The 19,480-nt window shown below is 38.6% G+C and overlaps 1 protein-coding gene across 2 annotated transcripts in view; it reads right to left on the minus strand.

Moving 5' to 3' along the window:
• Window positions 1-2,480: 2,480 nt before the first annotated feature.
• LOC141801989 (cyclic GMP-AMP phosphodiesterase SMPDL3A-like) overlaps window positions 2,481-19,480 on the minus strand; it is a 92,825-nt gene continuing 75,825 nt past the window's right edge. Inside the window, exons 10-13 of one of the 2 annotated variants that reach the window (XR_012599447.1) lie at window positions 11,202-11,312; window positions 9,356-9,588; window positions 7,254-7,549; window positions 2,481-6,998 (exon numbers count right to left, since the gene is read on the minus strand). Coding sequence is in view for 1 of the 2 variants with exons in the window: in XM_074685363.1 (XP_074541464.1) it covers window positions 7,456-7,549; window positions 9,356-9,588; window positions 11,202-11,312 (438 nt within the window). In the remaining variant the exon portion in view is untranslated. Of the gene's footprint in view, window positions 7,550-9,355; window positions 9,589-11,201; window positions 11,313-19,480 lie in introns of both variants that reach the window. The other variant, XM_074685363.1, reaches the window with a different exon arrangement.

Here is a 19,480-nt window from a genome sequence, read left to right on the forward strand (position 1 = left end):
TGTCCTTCAGAGCTCAGAGTGCATAAAATCAATTTTACATGGGAGGAAAACAGAACATGGACACTGCATTGACTTTTACTGAAGCTGGAGTGAAAAATCATTGAGTGTGAAATCATAATACTGTGTGTGCAGGTCAAAATCAGCACAGAAAGATAGAAAAGATGCTTGATATATGACAGAAGGTTGGATTCTGATTCTGGTTTAAAAGAAGTTTCTAAAATGTTTTTTTCAAACACTCAAATCCAAGGTGAGCAGGACAGACAGAACAAGATCACAGAAAGAACATTCAAAACGCTGATTTTTTTTTTCTTTTTAAAGAAAACAGACTCTAACTCCATAACTCTGTTTACAATTCATACAACAAATCTGTCTCAAGTGTAATAAACAAGGTAGAGAACAAGTTTGATAAAATACTGACAAAAGAAAAACACTTTAAAGTCTTGAACATGTGGCATCACTGGATAAAGTCTATTTGTGATAAATTAAAATGTGTCTCTGTGTTTCTCTACGTACGATCAGTTTAATAAAAGAACAGAGCAGCCTCTGATACAAACCTCTGACACGGAAATCTTTAAAATACTCTGCACCACCGTCTGTGTGAGACTCAGGTTTGAGATATATGTTCAAGCAGTACACAGAAGTTCATGTAAACTTTGCATCCTAACAACTGGAAGCATCTACAGTGAGTGTGTGTATGTGTGTGTGTGTATGTGTGTTCGTGCATTAAGCCCAGACACTTTTCTTAACAGAAATCTGTCTCAAACATCTGATCAACTTTGAACCACAGTTAATTTTACAGTCTCTCTTCTATGGTCTCAAAACTGGCATTTTTACTGTGAGAGTTTGATAAAAGCTTGGACAATAAATAATCTGATGAAAAAATGGAGTCTATTCAGTCAGCTGATAAATCTATGGTGTTGTTTTTAAAATATATAGATAAATTGAAAATATTTGAAATGATGTTATAGAGACTCAGCAGAAGTCAGTCGTTTAAGATTGATGCAAAGATTATTCCTTTGCGTTTCCAAAAGCCTAGTGCTTTTACATGAGGACGGCGCGAAAAACAATCTGTGTTCATACGACTCCAAGAGGACAAGTTACAACGATGTAGTGGCCATGCCAGGCCAGTAGTTGGCGATGTGGATATATGTGTGTATATATGCTACTCGGAAATCAGCCATCATTGTTGTGGTTGTTCGTTCTTTTTCTGCTGTTTTATTGTGTGAGACGGTTGGCATTCCAACCTTGAGGCGCATTACTGCCACCAACTGGACTAAAGTGGAACCAACTGGAAGTTGTGGCTGCGCACGGAACCTTCACCTGAAACTGTGAGTGCACATGCGGTGACGTCAGCGTTTCATTGTGAAACGCTCTGCTCTGTGTTTGGACGAGGCTAGATGGAGGAGCGTTTTGAAAACTCTCCACTCTGGAGAGCGTTTTCAAAATTTTCCGTTTTCGGACAAAACGCAACGTGGTCTCATGTAAACGCAAGGCCAAAATGCAACGAAATGTAATGCGGCCTTAGGCTGGAGGTTGCAGCTTGTTTAAAAAATATCACTCTATGCGTCACTGGAATGGAAGGGTACCGAATTAGGTACTTAATTAGGTACTTACAAATTCTAAGGTACCGAGTACTGACTCACGTTAAGTCAGAAGGTACCATGTTTAGGTTCCTAAACACATCCTTGTGACTGTGAGGGAGTGGAAGAGTAGGCGATTTTCCATACTGGACATGAACACAGCATTGCAAGGTTATAAATTGAAGAATAAATGTGTAAAAATGAAAAGCTTTGCGATTTATTATTTAAAAAATGATATTTTTCATTACCACATAAACTCACAAAAGTACTAAAATTTTGGTATTGTTGAGTACCTCTAGGGTAGTAGATTTTTGAAAAAATGTTTTAGTACCTTTACTTCCTTTGAAAAGTTGGCTATGGGCTGAAATATGTGCACCTAGAAACTGAATTTGATTAATTATACTGAATTGGAAATGCTCATTTTGAATAACTGCATTAAAAAACTGAGCTCAGATTGCATGCTTTTAAATTTTGAAAATAAAACAAACATTCATCTCTCTGTGTCCCTAAAATCAAAACAATTAAATATTCAATTTCACTTTGCATAATTCAGATTCAGATGATGAAATAAGGAGTAAGATGAGTTTTTGCACTGTGTCTTAAAACTGAGAGTTCAATCTCAGACGGGTTTACTGGTGCAACTCCAGTGCTTACGTCCCTGACGGCAGATTGCAGCCACATGGCAGAGTAAGGGTTATTTTGAGTTGTTGGCTTTGATTGACTCACAGTTATATGAACATGAATTAAAGATGCTCTGAGGAGGATCTGTTTTAATTGGACTCCCTTGCCACCTTCTGGCCTGGAGTCTCCGCACACTGTCGCAAATTACTTTTAGCGAGGCGTGTGTTCGTTTTGGAATTACATGGAGACTGGATTGAGACAAATTTTTTTTGTTCAAGACAACTTTTTACTGGATAAAACGTGCCAAGGTAAGGCATTTATCAGTACAGTTACGTAGCGCTACAGCTTGGAATGTGACATCAAGCAGATGTTGTATCAGCCAACTATGTAGTGCTATCGGTAGCTCGGTACTCTGACGTATCTGTAGGCTAACGTGACAACAAGTAAACACTGTCAGTTTGTCAGTAGTTTAGTAGCTGGCAATTTGTAGCGCTAATAGCAGCTCTGAGACATGTCTGTAATGTGTAACATTAGTGAATCCTAGTTAGTTATGTCCTGCCAGTCATCTACCAATCAGAGCTAACGTAACCTCACTCTTCATTTTATTGATAGACTCTCAAGTTTGAACAGACCACTGCAGAATAACTGCTGACTGTGAGCTGGAATAGACATTAGCACAAACAGATTAGCCCTTTTAGCCTTTAGCTTGTGCACTGTCACCCTCCTGTTTACCTTTCTCCTGCTCTTCTGCCCTTTTTCTGTCTGACAGTTAGGCTCCTGTGTCCACCATCACTACAAAATTAATCACAGAAACTGTTTTCAGCAGAGAAAAATACAGATCTTTTAAACTGTCAGCCAGAAGTAGCATTTTGAAATAACCTATATTGGTGCCTTGTCACTTCTTCATAAGCAGGGCTTGAAACTTCAGTTTTCATTTATTTGCTCTTAAAGCAGGTAAAGCTGGGGCTGGATACAGACAGGCAGTCAGCTGATAAATAGTTTGCAGCCACAGACTCTGCCGGTCGGTCTCATGATCCTTTGGGAGTCTGCTAGATCTCAATCCCAGTATTGAATTATTGATTCTGACACCGGACCATGCAGCATCCAGACGTTAAAAGCTGGAAACAGGTTTTGCTGACTCATCTGGAGCACATGAGGAATCTAACATTCACAGGAAGCAGATTGTTAAACTCTGACTGAAGCAGCAGTCAGCAGATTACATTGACCCAGTGAAGGAGTCTCTTCAGTCTAACTCCTCTGCACACGCTGCAGCCTCGGAGCTGTTGTGAGCCGGGTTGACATGTCATGTACGCTGGTGTGATAGTTTAACATCCCAGCTGTCTGCTCTGGTTGCAGCCGGCCACCTCACCCTTCCTGCCTGCCGGCTTTTCTGTGATCTGCTCGGCTGCACGCTTGCCAGTCTGGCTGGCTCTTCCTCCGCTGCCTCTGCTCGTCATTATCGCAGTTTTTCCTCTCTGCTGGCCTGTCACACTGCTTCCAGTTCCCCCCTCTTTCCTTTAACACTTCAGCATATAAACCTGAAGTCAATGTTGATTTGTAGAAGTATAAACTGGCGTGTCAAAATCCTTCAGCTGGTGCCAGAGGATTTTTATTTTTGGAAGTCAGACTAGCATCAAAATCTGTGAGAGGAGGAGAGAGGAATAGTGTCTGTCATTTTGAATTTTGGACTTTATCTCAGCTGCTGCAGTAAGATGTCCGACTGCAAAATTTAAACAAAATCCAACCACAACTTGGACAAAATAATCAAAATGTAGAATCACAGACCTGGACACACTGCAAACATTTCTAGCACATACACTGCTGAGTTTAACTGGGACAAAAAAGGATGATCATGTGTAATTTCTACAAAATAAATTGGAATGCTTGATGTGTTCAAGTGCTGTCTGGAAACAAAATCCAAGTCTTAAAGCAGCCTTGAGGATTTTTTTTACCCTATTAAAATAATGGTCTAAGTCATTTTTTGACGAGAATGAGTTTTTGGCTTAAATCATCTCCTGATGCTGGCCATCTCTGGTAAAATCGCGTAACTCTTTAGCTTAAAGGATCATGCTCTTTATGCTCTACAGGACGATAGCCTATATCAAAAGGGTGACTGGGTCCATTTTATTTCTAGCCTAAGTCAAAATTTTGGACTATTTAGGATAAAATGTGTGACTTGGGCAATTTAAAACGCTTCTATGATGGTGGCTGCTTTTAGAAGAAACCGAAACTTCAGTGAACACGATTCTTGAATCAGTTTTAACTGGTGAGTGATTAGGTTCACTATCATAAAGGCTAGGGTATAATGTGTTATAATTTAGTCTAAATTTCACAAGTTATAGTTTATTTCAAATTTAGCTACTTCTAGCTAGCTACCTTTTCCTGGCTAGCCCCTTATTTCTGTAGCCAAACATAAATGAGCACAAGGCAATAACACCCCTCAATGTTTTAAAATTATATAATTGTTTTTGCTTTTTGGTAGGAGATGTGTGTGTGCCTACTCAGCCTTTGATAGACCTTACATTTGTTCAGTTTAGGTTGGAGTTATTTAAGTTTTGAGTTTGCTTTTTGGAATTAAAGGACAGTTAATGGTCAGGTTTCAAAAAGTTGTCAAAACTGAAGTGAAGTTTTTTGTGTTTTCCCAGAAACTTGAAAAAATGACTCAGGCCATTGTTTAATTAGGGTGACGAAGCAAACAAAAATGATCTCTACTCTTAACTTTTATTACCTCTAACGTGTGTGGTTCCGCTTATCTTTCAGGTCAACCGAAAAGGAGCATATGTAAAACACATTTTAAAATAACTGTTTAAAACCATATTTTGCAAACAAGTATGTTGTCCTTTTTTGCTTTTGTTTGCTCACAGCTTTGCCTTTTTTTTGTACAATGTCTTTCATCAGTTTAGTTTGTTCAAGTGTGACACTAGGGACAGAATTGTGAATCACATCACAAAACAAAACAAAATAAAAACACCTCACAAACTTTTCAGAAACGTTGCTCCAGGGCACCCCTAGTGGTCACAAACTCTACAGAGCAGGCTACCTCGCTTCCTGTGGGCTTCTTGGATGATGTTTTGATGATGAGGGAGTAAAATGATTACAGGTCGCGATCTCAAGCCTGACTGGAGTTTATGTTGTGTTCCATTTGTACTCAGAACTGGGAAGTCGGGAGTGGGAAATACGTCATTTCTGAGTTCAGCGTTCCAGTCGCCAAGTTAGAAAAATTTGCCTCAATAGGAGTATTTCTGTATATTAACACCAAATAATACTATATATATGGCTGCTTTACTGCTACAAACACTAGTCAGAAATTCTAAAATAAGAAGAAGATACTGGGAACTCTGGGGGAGTGTGGGTGCTCAAACGTACAAGTCGGAAATTCCGACCTCAGGAGGGCTTTACAGCTGGGTGTTCCAACTCGGAACACGGAAATTCCGACTTCTGAGTACAAATAGAACACAGCATTGGTGTTAATAGGTTCAGGCAGACCAACAATGTAAATATTATTCTTGCAGCTCCTCCAATTCTGCCATCTTAGCAGTAAGCTTACTGTTGCTAATGGCTAGTTGCAGCCATACATGGTTTCTCCAGCGACTTAAATCTGTAGGTCTTTCATGTTAGCAGCCTTTTCTAAAGATGTGTTGTGTTGCCTGTGCTCTGTTATGATCTGGGTTTTATTCAATTGCTCCCTAAGGACTGCAGGGTTTTTCTTGTTGTCAGCCCAAATGCTAGCTCCATGCTAGCTTTGTTAGCAAAACATAAACTGTTAGAGGTGGTTGGGGACTCACCATCAGGCTTCTTAGACTTATTTGTTTCATACATTATGCTTGAAAATATAATGTGACTTGTTCCAGAAGTTTAACCAAGTTTTACTTTTAGAGTCTCTAAAAGTTAGTTTGATGCTCAAGCCGAAAGAGAGGATTCAGGGCAATGATTTTTTTCTGAGAGGTTGAACACTTTTTCTAAAATTGACATTTTCTCAGAATCAATTTTTTGCCCTAAGAATTTAGATTCATGACTGAATGTTGAGTGCAAGGACAAACAAAAACACAAGAGTTGCTGAACTATCTATGACTGCCTTTGGCTTCACTTTTTCACAGCAGGAGGCGATGGAGACACCTTGTCCATCTGTTTACATAGTTAATGATTCATCTCATGGAGGAAGGAGAAGAAACTTTATTTCCTAAAAGCTTCTGATTGCCTTAAATGTTGAATCAAACACTGAAAACTGCAAAAACTTGAATGTGATTTTAAGCGTGGAGCAAAAAATATGCAAAAAGTGATGAAACTGATGTTAAAACACTCACAGTTAAGTTATTTTTACACTGAAAACTCACAGCTGAGACGGATATATTCTCCCTTTCTCTGCTTTTATAAAATGTTATTTACTCTTTAATATTTCTCTGAATGATTTCCCGCCTGTTAGTTTCTAAAAATATACCATCAACTAAACAAAAACTAGAAGCTGTGGGTCATAGTATTTAAAGAGGCTGCAGCTGTTCCTGCCGACAAACCAAATACTGATCTTTCTGATAAATGAGTCTGAAAAATAGAGATTTTCTGAAAGGAAAAACATATAGAGCTAGAGCAAACTCTGTAAAGGGGTTATGCTTTCCCAAGAGATAAGTAGAGTGATAGAATAGACATTATTTCACAGGAAGATCCAACACAACCATTAAACTCCCAGTAAACCCACAGCCTGCCTGTTTGGTGTCCGGGAGGCTGAACAAACTCATCTTCATCACTTCTGCCGATCCTGAGCCGTGCTTCTCACCCATACGCCGTGTTTTCTTTAAAGAACTGTACAAAGAAGAAGAAAAGATTTGCAGCTTGGAGAAACGCTGGCCCCGGACTCTCTCTGGAGTGTGATTTCCAGTTTTTCATGAACTGTACAGCCGTAGGAAATACTGTTTTCACGCTCCAAATCGCTCCTGAACTGCTCCACACTCCGGGGCCAGAGTGATCAAAGACTTTCATTGACAGTTTTTTGAAATTGGCACTTGACAAATAACTAAATAAATAATAAATATATAGAACACCACCAGTAGCTCTTACAGTTTCTTGTCCTGTGTGAAACGCCTCTTTCTTTTCGTCTGCTTTGTCCTCGCTCGTTCTGATTTCCTGGAGTTCAAACATAAAGCAGCAGGAGTTTTCAGAGAGCACGTGTGGCTCACAGTCTGTACACAGCTAAGTCAGTGTGTTTATGTCTTTAAATACTGACTCCAGGAAGCTTTACAGCTGTTGAAGAGTGTGTGGTTTAGTCCAGCGACAGCAGCGGCTGCATGTTGTCCTCTTCACTCTTTACTTTGTCCGGTCGTTTCAGGACGCCTGGTTCCACCACAGACTGGGACCTGTAGCAACAAGATGACCAGGATCAGTTTTTACCAAAGGTTATAAATGTTTCTCTGAGTTTCTAGTGTCAAAAACAAGACCTGACCTGATTGTGAACATGGAAACTTAGTTTAAAGGAGGGGATAGAGAGAGTGGACTAGTTTTTAAAGAGTGATACAATATGGAATAAATGCAACCTCTGAAACTATCAGCTGCTTACAAAACCTTCAATTTTATTTTATGGTTTTATAAAAATAGAAAAGCAATCCGACCATTTATCATGGAGTTATGTACAAATATGGTGAAAACGGCCCTATCTCACAATGATAAAGAAACCTTTAAAAAAATCCTGTATCCAGACAGTGATCCAGATCACCTCCAAAATTTAATCACTTCTTCCTTATCCAATTTTGAACATTTCCTGAAAATTTGATCAAAATCTGTTTTTAACTTTTTGAGATATGTTGTTTACAAACAGGCCAACTCTCCTAAAAGCATAACCTCCTTGGCCGAGGTAATGATGGTAATAATACCAACTCCAACACTTCACTGTGTTTAAATGCCTTTAAGCATTTGTTTATTAAAAAAAAGCTCCCAGGCTCAGCAGCATGTCTTTTAAAGTTAAATGAAAACTTTAAAAAATAAATAAATTTAAAAAAGAGTTTTCCAAAAATTAGCTCTGTGTGTTACCAATCAGATGTTGAGTGATTGTGGGTGGGACAACATTAGAGACAGTAGTGACCGAGACAGAAAAGCGTGGCTGTATCAGAGCCAAAACATAACTGTTTTTAACTGATTTCTTATTGGCTATTGTATTTAAAAAAAGAAAGCCCAAATTTCTCAAAATGCCCATTATTGTCCCTTTCTTCCCCTGAATCCTCCCTGCAGGAGACATCTTTTGAAAAAATATGATGTATCTTAAGTGATCTCATGTTAATCCAGCCTTGATGCCTATTGCGGCATCCCTCAGGGCTCATGCTTAGGTCCTCTTATTTTATCCTAAATTTATCCAATATTGGTAAATTTTTCTGGTGTATCCACCACAGAAAACTGAATCCATCCATTTCTAAAATGGCTAATCAGATTGTGAACAATTACAAAATGTCTTATTTCTTATTAGACTAAAAGAGAATAAGAGGTAAGTTACTTATATCAAGACATTATTCTAGTTCAAACAATTTTTTAAGCAATTTTTTCTTATTACATTGGCAGATTTTCACTTGTTACAAGCAATTCAGACCTCTTTTTTGTCTCTAAGTAACTAAAAACAAGACATTATTATGGATTGTTCAGTTGAATTTGGCTTATATTGAGTACAATAAAACAATTTTACTTAGAATAAGACAAAAAAACTTGATAAGATCTGAGTTTTTTGCAGTGAACCCCACAGGGTGAGACCTTGCTCACCAGGCCAAAGTGTTTTCTTTTCCAGCGCAACAATCAGCTCAAGTACAGCTGGTGTTAAGATGATGAAACGATAATTATCAGGACTTTGATCCACAGTGACAGTCCGCTGTCTCAGCTCTTATTGTTCTCCGTGTGTCGCAGTGAGTCAGCTGCTGTCACCCAGTGTTCGGGGGGTTTCTGTCACTCTGAATCACACAGTATGGAGGCCTATAGGGGGAATGATACTCTGTGAAATGTCAAACACGCTCTCAGCGTCGATTTAACCGAGACACCCCGGCTGAGAGAAGAGACCCCGGGACACACTGAACCTTCTGAGGTCAAGCAGCCTGTTACTTCACGCTCAAAGCACAATAACACAAGAAACAGCAAACTTCTTTGAAAGAGGGAGACGTGGGGATGTTAAAGGTGGAGAAGCTGACCTCTTCATGGTTTTGGGGGACAGGTTTTTCTCCAGGTCTCGCTCCAGGTCTTGTACTGAAAGGGTGTATGACTCCGGACAGTAGTCGGTCTCCTCATCGTAAGCGTGGTCCAGCAGCGTTCGCGCCCACGTTCCCATGTCGTATGGAGGCATCATCCCGCCGAGCTCCGACGGCAGGATCTCAGGATGGATCAGCTGGTGGAGGCTGTTCAGGTTGTTCCCATGCATGAAAATCTGGAGGGAAAAAGATAAAGATGAGTAATTTCTTTACATTCTCATCAACCTAACTTTTGTTTGACTAGATCCAACAACACTTTGAGAAACAGGAGACTTAATTATTACATCATGGCCTCATAGAGACCATATTTTTAGGGCCCAGCCCAAGAATCGGGGCGAAGGTCCTCTTGAAACCTTAAGGGTTATTCTTACCTCTTTTTAACCCCAAATAGCATGCCTTTTGCTTGAAATAAACACAGACGCACCTAGCCACAAAATTCATACGGCTGTGAAATTTATGAATCCAGTACTATTGCAAACAATTATGCGCCATAGCGCCCCCTAGTGGCCCAAAACTGCAGCCTCTCGAGCTACTTTAAGTTACAGCCCTGAAATTTTGCAGGCATTACTATGATGCCTAGACCTACAAAAAAGTCTATTATGACCATGGTGAATTCTGAACAGGAAGTCCGTGATTTGGACTTAAACATCGGATTTTGACTCAATGGGCGTGGCCAAGACAAGGGCTAAAAGTTCGGCGTTTTTTCAATACGTCTGATCTTCACGAAAATGGACACACATGTCCAATTTAACAGCCCTAACACAACCATGTCATTATTTTCACCAGAAAGTACAGCGCCCCCAAATGGCAACAGGAAGAATTACAGTCACAGGGTAGGTATTTCAACCAACTACTCTCAGGTTTTTCATCTAATCAACTCCAAACTTGGCTTGTTTATGCTACACACATTGATGATTAAAATTTATTAAAAGATTTTTTGTAACTCAATAGGCATGGTCACAAATGACCGCAAAAGTTGACCATTTCGGACGCTGCATGAAAACCTTGATAGCTCTCTTGTACAATGTTGTATCAGAACTAAAATGCACACAAGTGTTCACCATTACAGCCTGAGTTCATTTCTATCACTGGTTTTGCAAACATTAATGCTCCATAGCGCCACCCAGGGGTTCAAAACAGCCCTTCCAACTTTGAGATAAAGCCCTGAAATTTTTCACCTATAACTATCATGCCTAGACCTACAAAAAAGTCTCTTAAGACCATTTTGAATTCTAAACAGGAAGTTCGTGATTTGGACACAAACATCGGATTTTGACGATTTTTAGCTTATGTATTTCATTGTTCTACTACTAGGTTTTTCATCTTATCAACCCCAAAATTGCCTTGTGTATGCTACACACATTCACTATGAAAATCTATTCAAGGTTTTTTTGTAACTCACTGGGTGTGGCCATAAAACACAGCCAAAGTTGACCATTTCTTCAGCATCAGGAAAACCTCAATAGCTCTCTTGTACGATGTTGTATCAGGACCAAAATGCACAAACTTGTTAAGTGTGTCATCCTGAACATATCTATATGCCTGTTTTAGCTCAAAGTACAGCGCTCCTTACTGTCAACAGGAAGTTATGTGTTTTTATCTCTCATTTAAAACTGTTTTTCAAGCCTTCATAAAGCATCATGTGCTACGTCGTGTTCTATAGTTAAAGGGTGTCTTTGGAGTCTAGTCAAACTCTGATATCTAGCCATGAATCAGGAAGTCATTGTAACCCCCTGCATGTGGGGCGAGGGCCTGCTAATCGCTGCTTGAAGCTTTAATTTGTGCTTACTCTCTTCCTGGTCTTGTCTTTGAGGAAGGGCCGTATCACGGTGTACAGAGCGTGGATGTACCAGGGCTGGTTCACAAAGTGGATCCCTCCAAACCTGGCAGGAAAACTATCCTGTAGAGAAAAGACACAAAACAAAAGAGGTAAATAAAAGACCCACAGTGTTTCAGGCACATTGAGGTAGGTGAAAACTGTACCTATGTTTCTGTTTATGATTCATTTCCCAACCAGTTAATTCAGATCTTTAATGTGATGATTGTAGCTCTTAAAGCACAGAGCTCGCCGCAGTCGAGAGGATTTTTTCCCGTCTTCTCCGACTTCCAGCAAATGAAAAATTACCTCTGTGAGTTCCCCGTCCCTTTGCATTAGATTAGTTCTGTAAATGGGCTCTAATCTCATCGTCAATAGGAAATGGTTCGGTCTATTTTGGAGTCAGCGTGGCTCAAAGCCTGAGGGAGATGAGTCCTTGTTCCTGCAGGTTAGTGTGTGTCATCTGGGCCTGACACTGTGTTTCCTAGAACGCTGGACACAATTATGATAATTACTTTCCACTGTGTGTGCGTGTATGTGTGTGTGTTAGTGTGTCATGTTTTGGCTGGGGTCCAGTCATGTAAAATCATGTTATGACATAACAGCGGTGGCTGATGAAAAAGGCTCAGGGCGGCGGTTATTAAAGACTGTTGTCAGTGTTTGGAGGAGACGGAGACACTGAGCGTCTCTGAGAGTCCCTGGGGTCAGACAAGGTTCATAAATCAGAGTTTGACTGATCTAAATCACAAAGTTGCTGCAGCTGACTCTGCTCTGCTGACACGTACCAGACCCCGCAAAACTCTGAGAGAACACACAAAACATCTGCAGCCATGTTCCCGTAAAATATGACCTTTTTATACAGAATACATGAAGCAATTATTATTAAAACTTTTGAAAATATATCAAACAGATCAAACTACAATATTAAAAAAATATGAATTCATAATAAATGACAAAATGAAATATTAAAAATTCAAACTCTATCAGAAGATCTGACCAAGCTAAAATCAGTGGCAGCTAAATCCAGTAAGAGGCTTCATATTGAGACAGAGGCAGCACATTATCCTAACGTCAGACTTTCTTAATACGACAAAAGAGAAGGTAGAGACAGCGACACCCACAAATTATGTCAGTTATATTTTTCTGTAACTAAACCATCATTCATCAGAGTCTCACAACAACGTTATTGGCAGTTTTCCTGTGGAAAAACTTCTTTCTGTATTTAATGCCTCATTACTTTAATTTAAGCAAAGTAAAAGCTTAAACCTAGCCTTTATTGGTAAAATGTAAAATTATAATGTGTACCCAGCCTTCTTTAGCAAAATTTAAAATCATAATGTGTAATATAGGGGTGGGTACCAAATTAGGTACTTCTATAGGTACCAATGTGAAATGTTTTTGTCTTATTTTTGAGTAAAAATTGTCACTTGTCAGACAGTGTTTTTGACAAAAGGCCAATTAAGGAGCTTTTATCAGAACAGCTAACGTTATTTTTCACCTTAAAGCAGGGGTGGTGTTACGGGTGGGCCCAAAGATTCAAGGCCCACCCAAAACTTTTCTTATAATTTTCATATATCTATTTTTAAATTGGTTCTCTGTGTTTTTGTCTTATTTTAAGTAAAAATTGTCTTATTACACTTGATATGAGCCATCAGCCCAGGAAAATTTCTTGTCTTAGGTCATTTAAAGACAAAAATACGGTACGAATTGCTTGTAACAAGTAAAAAAAAATCTGCCAACGCAACATGAAAAATTTGCTTGAACCCAGAATCTTGATACAAGTAACTTTTCTCTTTTTCCATTGGAAGATTTTTTTTAAATTGTTACAAGCAATTCAGACCTCATTTTTGTCTTTAAATAACTTGAAATAAGACATTTTTCTGGACTGGTCAGGTGAATGTGGCTCATATCAAGTCTAAGAAGTCATTTTCCACTGAATATAAGACAAAATAACTTTTTTTTTTTTTTTGCAGTGTAAGGGAGAGGAACACAGTATTGTAAGTTTATATATTGAGAAATCATTATGTTTTATTGAAAACCTTCAATATTTTATAATTAAACAAATACATAGGGTGGTAGAAAAGACGGTTTGAGAAGAGGCTACACATCTGCACACAAACTGCACATTGCTTACTGGAAGTCATCATTTTACAGCTCATCTTAAAAACTGGTGTTTCATTTTCATATTCCAGATTCACTGGTAAATCCTTGTTTTTGTTTGTTTTTTAGCTTGCAATATCTTGAGATATGGTTTATTTTTAGACTTGTCAGGGGATTGTGATCCAGATTAAATTAAATGAAATATTTTGACTGTCATTAAGAAGCACACTGGGTATGGTTTGAGTTTTCACTGTGAAGCACGGATTGTTTATTTCATGTTTGGATTGTGTAATGCTCCCTCTGAAAACCCTGCCCTTAAGGCTAAAAAAGGCCCTGGTTGCACTTAAACTTGCTCTGCTTATGCTCAAACTGTCTGCTTACTTTTAGATACACAATGTATTTCTGCTGGCAAACATAAAGACACACAGATGTGTGTAAGTGTGTGTACTTATGTGTATCTTTCTTGTCTAAGCAGATATTCTCTGCTAAACCCAAACAGATACTGGTTATGAAGTCCAAGAATTCAGCCCATTTGAGCTCAGGTCCAGTGAAATAGCAAAGTGCTTGAGCTGAGGCATGCTCAGAAGGCGCCCTCCCCCCTCGACTGTCAGATCTATCAGACCCTGGACCTCTGGCCTGTCCTCTGCTCCAACACACACACTCTCTTTGATGAAGGGACCTGCTGCATTATACATGAAACACCGAAAACACAGTAAGAACTGCATGGTCTCTGCTCCGCCGGAGGGACCGGAGGAGGAGAAGAAGAAGAAACAGGAGCTTAAGGTTTGATCTGCTCTAACTCGAGTGATGTCTGAAGGAAATGAAAAAGGTAAAAGGAGCGTTCAAACAGGAGCAGAGGAAGCTGTGGTGAGACTGGAACAAGATGAAGGCGATCTGAGACAGAGTCAAAGGTATTCAGAGGAAACACAGTTTTTATTTTTTTCCTTTCTTTCTTTTTTTGTTTTTATATAATAAAGAAATACTTGATGCTGTCATTTAGTTAAAGTTACTTTCTTTGAAACCACACTGATTTTATTGTGAGTAACATTGACACCCACTGAACTGAAAATCGCTTTGTTTCTCATTATAATTATTATTATTTAGTTTTTCTGTAAATATTCCCAATTTTTATTTATATATATATATATATATATATATATATATATATATATATATATATATATATATATATATATATATATATATATTAATCAGATTAATCCCATCATCATGATTAATCTGATTTAAAATCTAAACTCAATTAACTCATCTGCTGTGCAGAATGACCCAAAATCCCTGAAATGTCTCTAGCAACAAATTTTGGGCGGTTTGTTTAAGTAGATTTGAGTACAAACAGAAAAAATAAAAAGTAAATTGATAAATGATAGTCAACCAACATTAAGTATTCCACACACTTTGCTGGAAGAAGTTTTCTTTTCTGCCTCCGGGCTTCAGTCAGTCTACCTCAGACAAATTGCAAAGTGGTTTGCAACAAATTCAAGACTTATTAACATCGTTGACAGCCCTAAGAATATGCATATAGAAAAAAATAATGAAACAAAATAAAATAGAATAAAATAAAATAAAAATTGGGAACCCATTAACATCGTTGACAGCCCTTAAAAAATATAAATAGAAAAATAATAAAATAAAACAAAATAAAATTAAGTTGATAAAACACAGTACAATAAAATTAAATAAAATTGAATTAAATTAATTAAATTAAATTAAGATAAAAATGAGGAAAAACTTTTGGCAGTCCCAATTTTTATTTTTAATTTATTTAAATTTTATTTTATTTAATTTTATCATTTTTCTATACATAAATATTTTTTAGGCCCGTTAAAATGAAAGCATTAATTGGATTAATTTCATTGTCACGATTAATCTGATTAATCTGACTAATCCGACTAAAAGTTTAAACTCAATTAACTTATCTGCCTTGCAGAATGACTCAAAATCCCTGAAATGTCTCAGGCAACAAATTTTGGGCATTTTGTTAAGGAGATTTGAGTACAAATAGAAAAAAAAAAATAACTTGACAAAGAATAGTCGTCCAACATAAAGTATAGTGCTCACTCTGCTGGAATTAGTTTTATTTTTTTGCTTCAGGGCTCCAGTAAATCTACCACAGAAAAATTGACACAAGTGCAAAGTGGATTGCAACAAATTCAAAACCCACAGCAACCCTGAGATTAATCTGATTAAGATTGTGATCGTTGGACAAAACTACTCAAAACAGAAATCAAGTCAATTGAATATTTTTGATAAATTGTATCTATAGACCAAGGGAAAAATCATTTAAGGATGACTTATAACTTCTTTTGTTTGCCCATTTTCTTTCTGTTTTGTAATTTGTAAAGAGAAGTATGGAAAGTCATTAAATAATGCAAAGCAGAAAAAAAATTCAAGTCTTTAAAAGGATAAAATCAATTTGTAAAAGAGTAAACAGCTCAGCTCTTGATTTTCCTGCCAGACCCAGAAACCGCGTCACCCTATCTTTGATTTTTGGCGTCAGAAGGTAAAAGTCAACCTGAAACAAACGACTGACTCAGAGGAGGTTATATTTTTGTCGTCTCGCTGCAGGTCGCCGTGGAGCGTGCTCAGTTACAGTGAAAGGTTGAAGAGGATTCAAGGTGACAGACAGGCGGTCTGTCAACATCCGCGGGATCTCTTAAAGTTTCTGACCCTAAGCCTCTCTGGTCCCCCCTCTCCTCGTCTCTCCATCACCTCGTCCTCCTCCTGGGGACCCTGTGGCGTCACTGAAGACGATAAACACATTAGAAGTGATTTTCTCTTTATAGCTTTAGAAAAACAGCAGCCGCCTCCTGCTTTGTGGCACCGAGCTCTGCTGCAGATTTCCCTCTTAATCTGACCTGGAGCCATTCACGTCTGAGGCGCAGTAAAGAAGCTGTCAGTCATGTGGAGATGATCCTGTCTCTTCAGTAGAAATTAAGAGGATCTTAACACTCTTATTCTGGAGGATCAGACATTTAGAACGAGTTTCTTCACTGTGACGTTGATAGTTTATTGATAAAGAGGATTTATAATCTTCAACAACAGATTTTGCAATATTCATGTTTCGTGGCTTCACATTTAGAGGGTTTCTCTAATATTTAGGCCGCTCTGAAACCATCTGAGAAGATGGGACTTGACAAGAGTGGGTCAGTGTGTGAGCTTGGGATTACGATGTGTTCACATCACATTAAAGTCACTCCAAAATATTGTCGCTGTCAGTTTGGCGTCTATAAAGCGTGCACATAAACATTTGAGGGGGCAGCTGTGAAACCCTGATTCTCCTCCGTGCTCAGTCCATCTACGGCTCAGAGTTCTTCTCAAAGCAACAGCATCAGTCGTCACAAAGAGCAGAAATAAGTTGAAATGCTCTTACACTACTTTCCACGCTCTAAAGGGCTGTAAGTTAAACTCTGCTGCTTTGCTATGAGATGATATGTACATATCTACATAATGATACCATGTAAAAGAAAACAAATATTGCTTTTATGTTATACGATGCAAAAAGGCACAAATTTAGTGATAGCAGGGTCATGTTTCTTCCCGTGTGTTATCTAGTTTGACCATTCATTCAGATGGTTAAATATTTACAATGCTAAAGATGTGTGGCTAATTTATAAATCTATTGACAGAGCCGATCCGTTTTTCGTTTTCTGCCCTTCCCTGTGGAGGGTAACAGGAACAGCTTCCTGGTTTCGGTCTTCTCTGGCTCCATGACACTTCGGTAGCTGAGCAGCTAGCTGACGTGAGAGGGGTAGTGGGGAAGGACGAGGTGGGACCATGGGCAGTATGGCGCGGAGCAGGGGGGGCAGGGGATTGGATGGACTCACGGACCAATCCGAAATGAGGGAAACAGCGGTTCTGATTGGTCAATTATTAAGCCGTTTTCCAGCTGCTGTAGTGAATGGATTTTTTTCGTTCTTTTTGGTTTTTATATTGCGTAGATCGGACCATCGGACCATAACGGCCTCAAAACGGTGTTAATAATAATAACCTAGCTTCAAATTGTAGACCATAGCTTTAATTGATATAATCAATATATATTTGCCAGGCCTAGTACCGTATCGTTCCAAATGTGAAAGGTACTCATCTCTATCTATCACATCAACATATGACACAAATCACGCCACACTTTTGTAGCATAGTTTGAAGATGTCGTTAGCAGAGACTCAGGCCTCTGTGGCACAGCCTTCGCTTTTGACCTTAATGACATTTTCCCCCCTTTGAGTTACTTTTACCTCTATACTTCAAGTATTTTTGAAACCAGAACTTTTTCACTTTTAGTAAAAAGCTTGAGTTGATACTTCAACTTCTACAAAAGTCTTTCTAACCCTAGTATCTATACTTCTACTTGAGTAATGAATGTGAATACCTCTGAACTCTGGTTAACCTCCACAGATAAACTCACACCTGTAGCTTTGTTACAACGTTTCATTCATAAAAAACCTGACGGTTGCCATCTTGGCCTGTCAAGTCACTTCCTCTCTGGACTGTGACATGGACTCTGCGCTCACAGAGACACAAACAGACAGTCTGCCACCACCACTGAGGGTTAAACACTCGGAGCGCGCTCACACGGGCGTTCAGAGGTAACCGCATGTGACGTGTCGCTGGTTAAAGTAAAGAACGGGGGAAGTCGGCCAATCGTCAGAAACATGTGTCTGCCTGGGTTTTAATCTGTTCCCTGAAGGATAAAGGAATGAGGAAGAGTCGCTTCACACACACACACACACACACACACACTGGTTGGTCTGCCTGATTTTTAAAAACTGGAACGATCTCCGTTTGGAAAAACGCAGAAAGACCTCGAGCACTTCTGCTATGAAGTCTGGGTGTTGCAGTGTTTTTCTTTTTGCAGTTGTTTCTGACTTTGCATCATTTATGAGTTTGCAGTTTGTGGAGATATTACAAGTTTTCGCAGCTCTCTGTTGTGCTTAAACACCCCAATATGTTGTTTAACATTTCTGTCTCAACACGCAGAGAGCTTTTACCTCACCAAACCAAGGTAACACAGGTGTCTGATCCAGCGTTCGCATCCAGAGCTGCTGAAGCTCGACAAACCGCACTAATGGATATAAATGAGATCTGGCACATGAAGGCTCATTGCAGAGCTGTGAGTCAGCACCTGATTTATGTGCCAAAATACACCTTTGACACACACACACATAAAAGACGGCTGCCAAAAGCCATCAAAGGATTTAATTGCCCACATTAACAAATAAGGAATAAAAGCAATTAGGCTGTAAACACATTTAACTGGAACATAAAGAAGAAACGCATCAGACGCTGGAATCTGGTTCAAGATAAACTGCAGAGGATGAAAGCAGGATGAGGGGGGGCTGGGGTCTGTTTTTAAAGTGTAACACCAGGATGTAGAGAAATAAGTGAGCCACTGGATGATCATTTATTATTTAGTTTATCAAATGGGAGGAAAGGAGCCAGATGTTAAGAAGCAGATTGACCTGGTCAGATGTAGAGGTGAGAGTCAGAGTGAGTGTCGACTTTTTTGATGACCGTTATATAGATGTTACATCCTGGTTATTTTACAGGAAAAGCAACAAAGAGTGGCTACACATTACTGTTCTGATCTTTAAAACCACAAAAAGACAAAGAGATGTTTGTCTGCAGTCACAATTTGAAGCATCCATCTACAATTTAAAGGGTCAAAAAGAAAAACTACTGTAAAGGGTGTGATGCCTTTACAGTAAGGGAACATATTGATTTTTCAATAATATAATATAAACTTGCGATGCTGTGTTCATGTCCAGTATGGAAAATTGCCTTCACCTCCACTCCCTCACAGTCACAAGGATGCGTTTAGGTACCCAAACATGGTATGATTTGATTTTATATGAATTGATACTTTGATACCGCCATTGATATTTCACTTTCATTAATACAGAAAGTGAACAGGTTCCATCATCTATTTAGCTAAAAATGCAAATCATGTGTTGGAATTTGCAGTTTTTGTGCTGTCCAATTTCTCAAATGCCAAGTTTGCTCTTCAAAATTAACTCTAGATTACATGTTTGTGTTTATTATTTTCAGTATTATTTGTCTAAAATAATCATTAAATATGACAAAGGTGTTATAAAAATTATTTTAATAATTTATGTAGATAAAATAATTCATTTTGA

This window comes from Halichoeres trimaculatus, unplaced genomic scaffold (assembly GCF_033239565.1).
Source record: "Halichoeres trimaculatus isolate MK-OKI-2021-1 unplaced genomic scaffold, fHalTri1.1 fHalTri1_scaffold_13, whole genome shotgun sequence".
NCBI classification, from domain to species: Eukaryota; Metazoa; Chordata; class Actinopteri; order Labriformes; family Labridae; genus Halichoeres; species Halichoeres trimaculatus.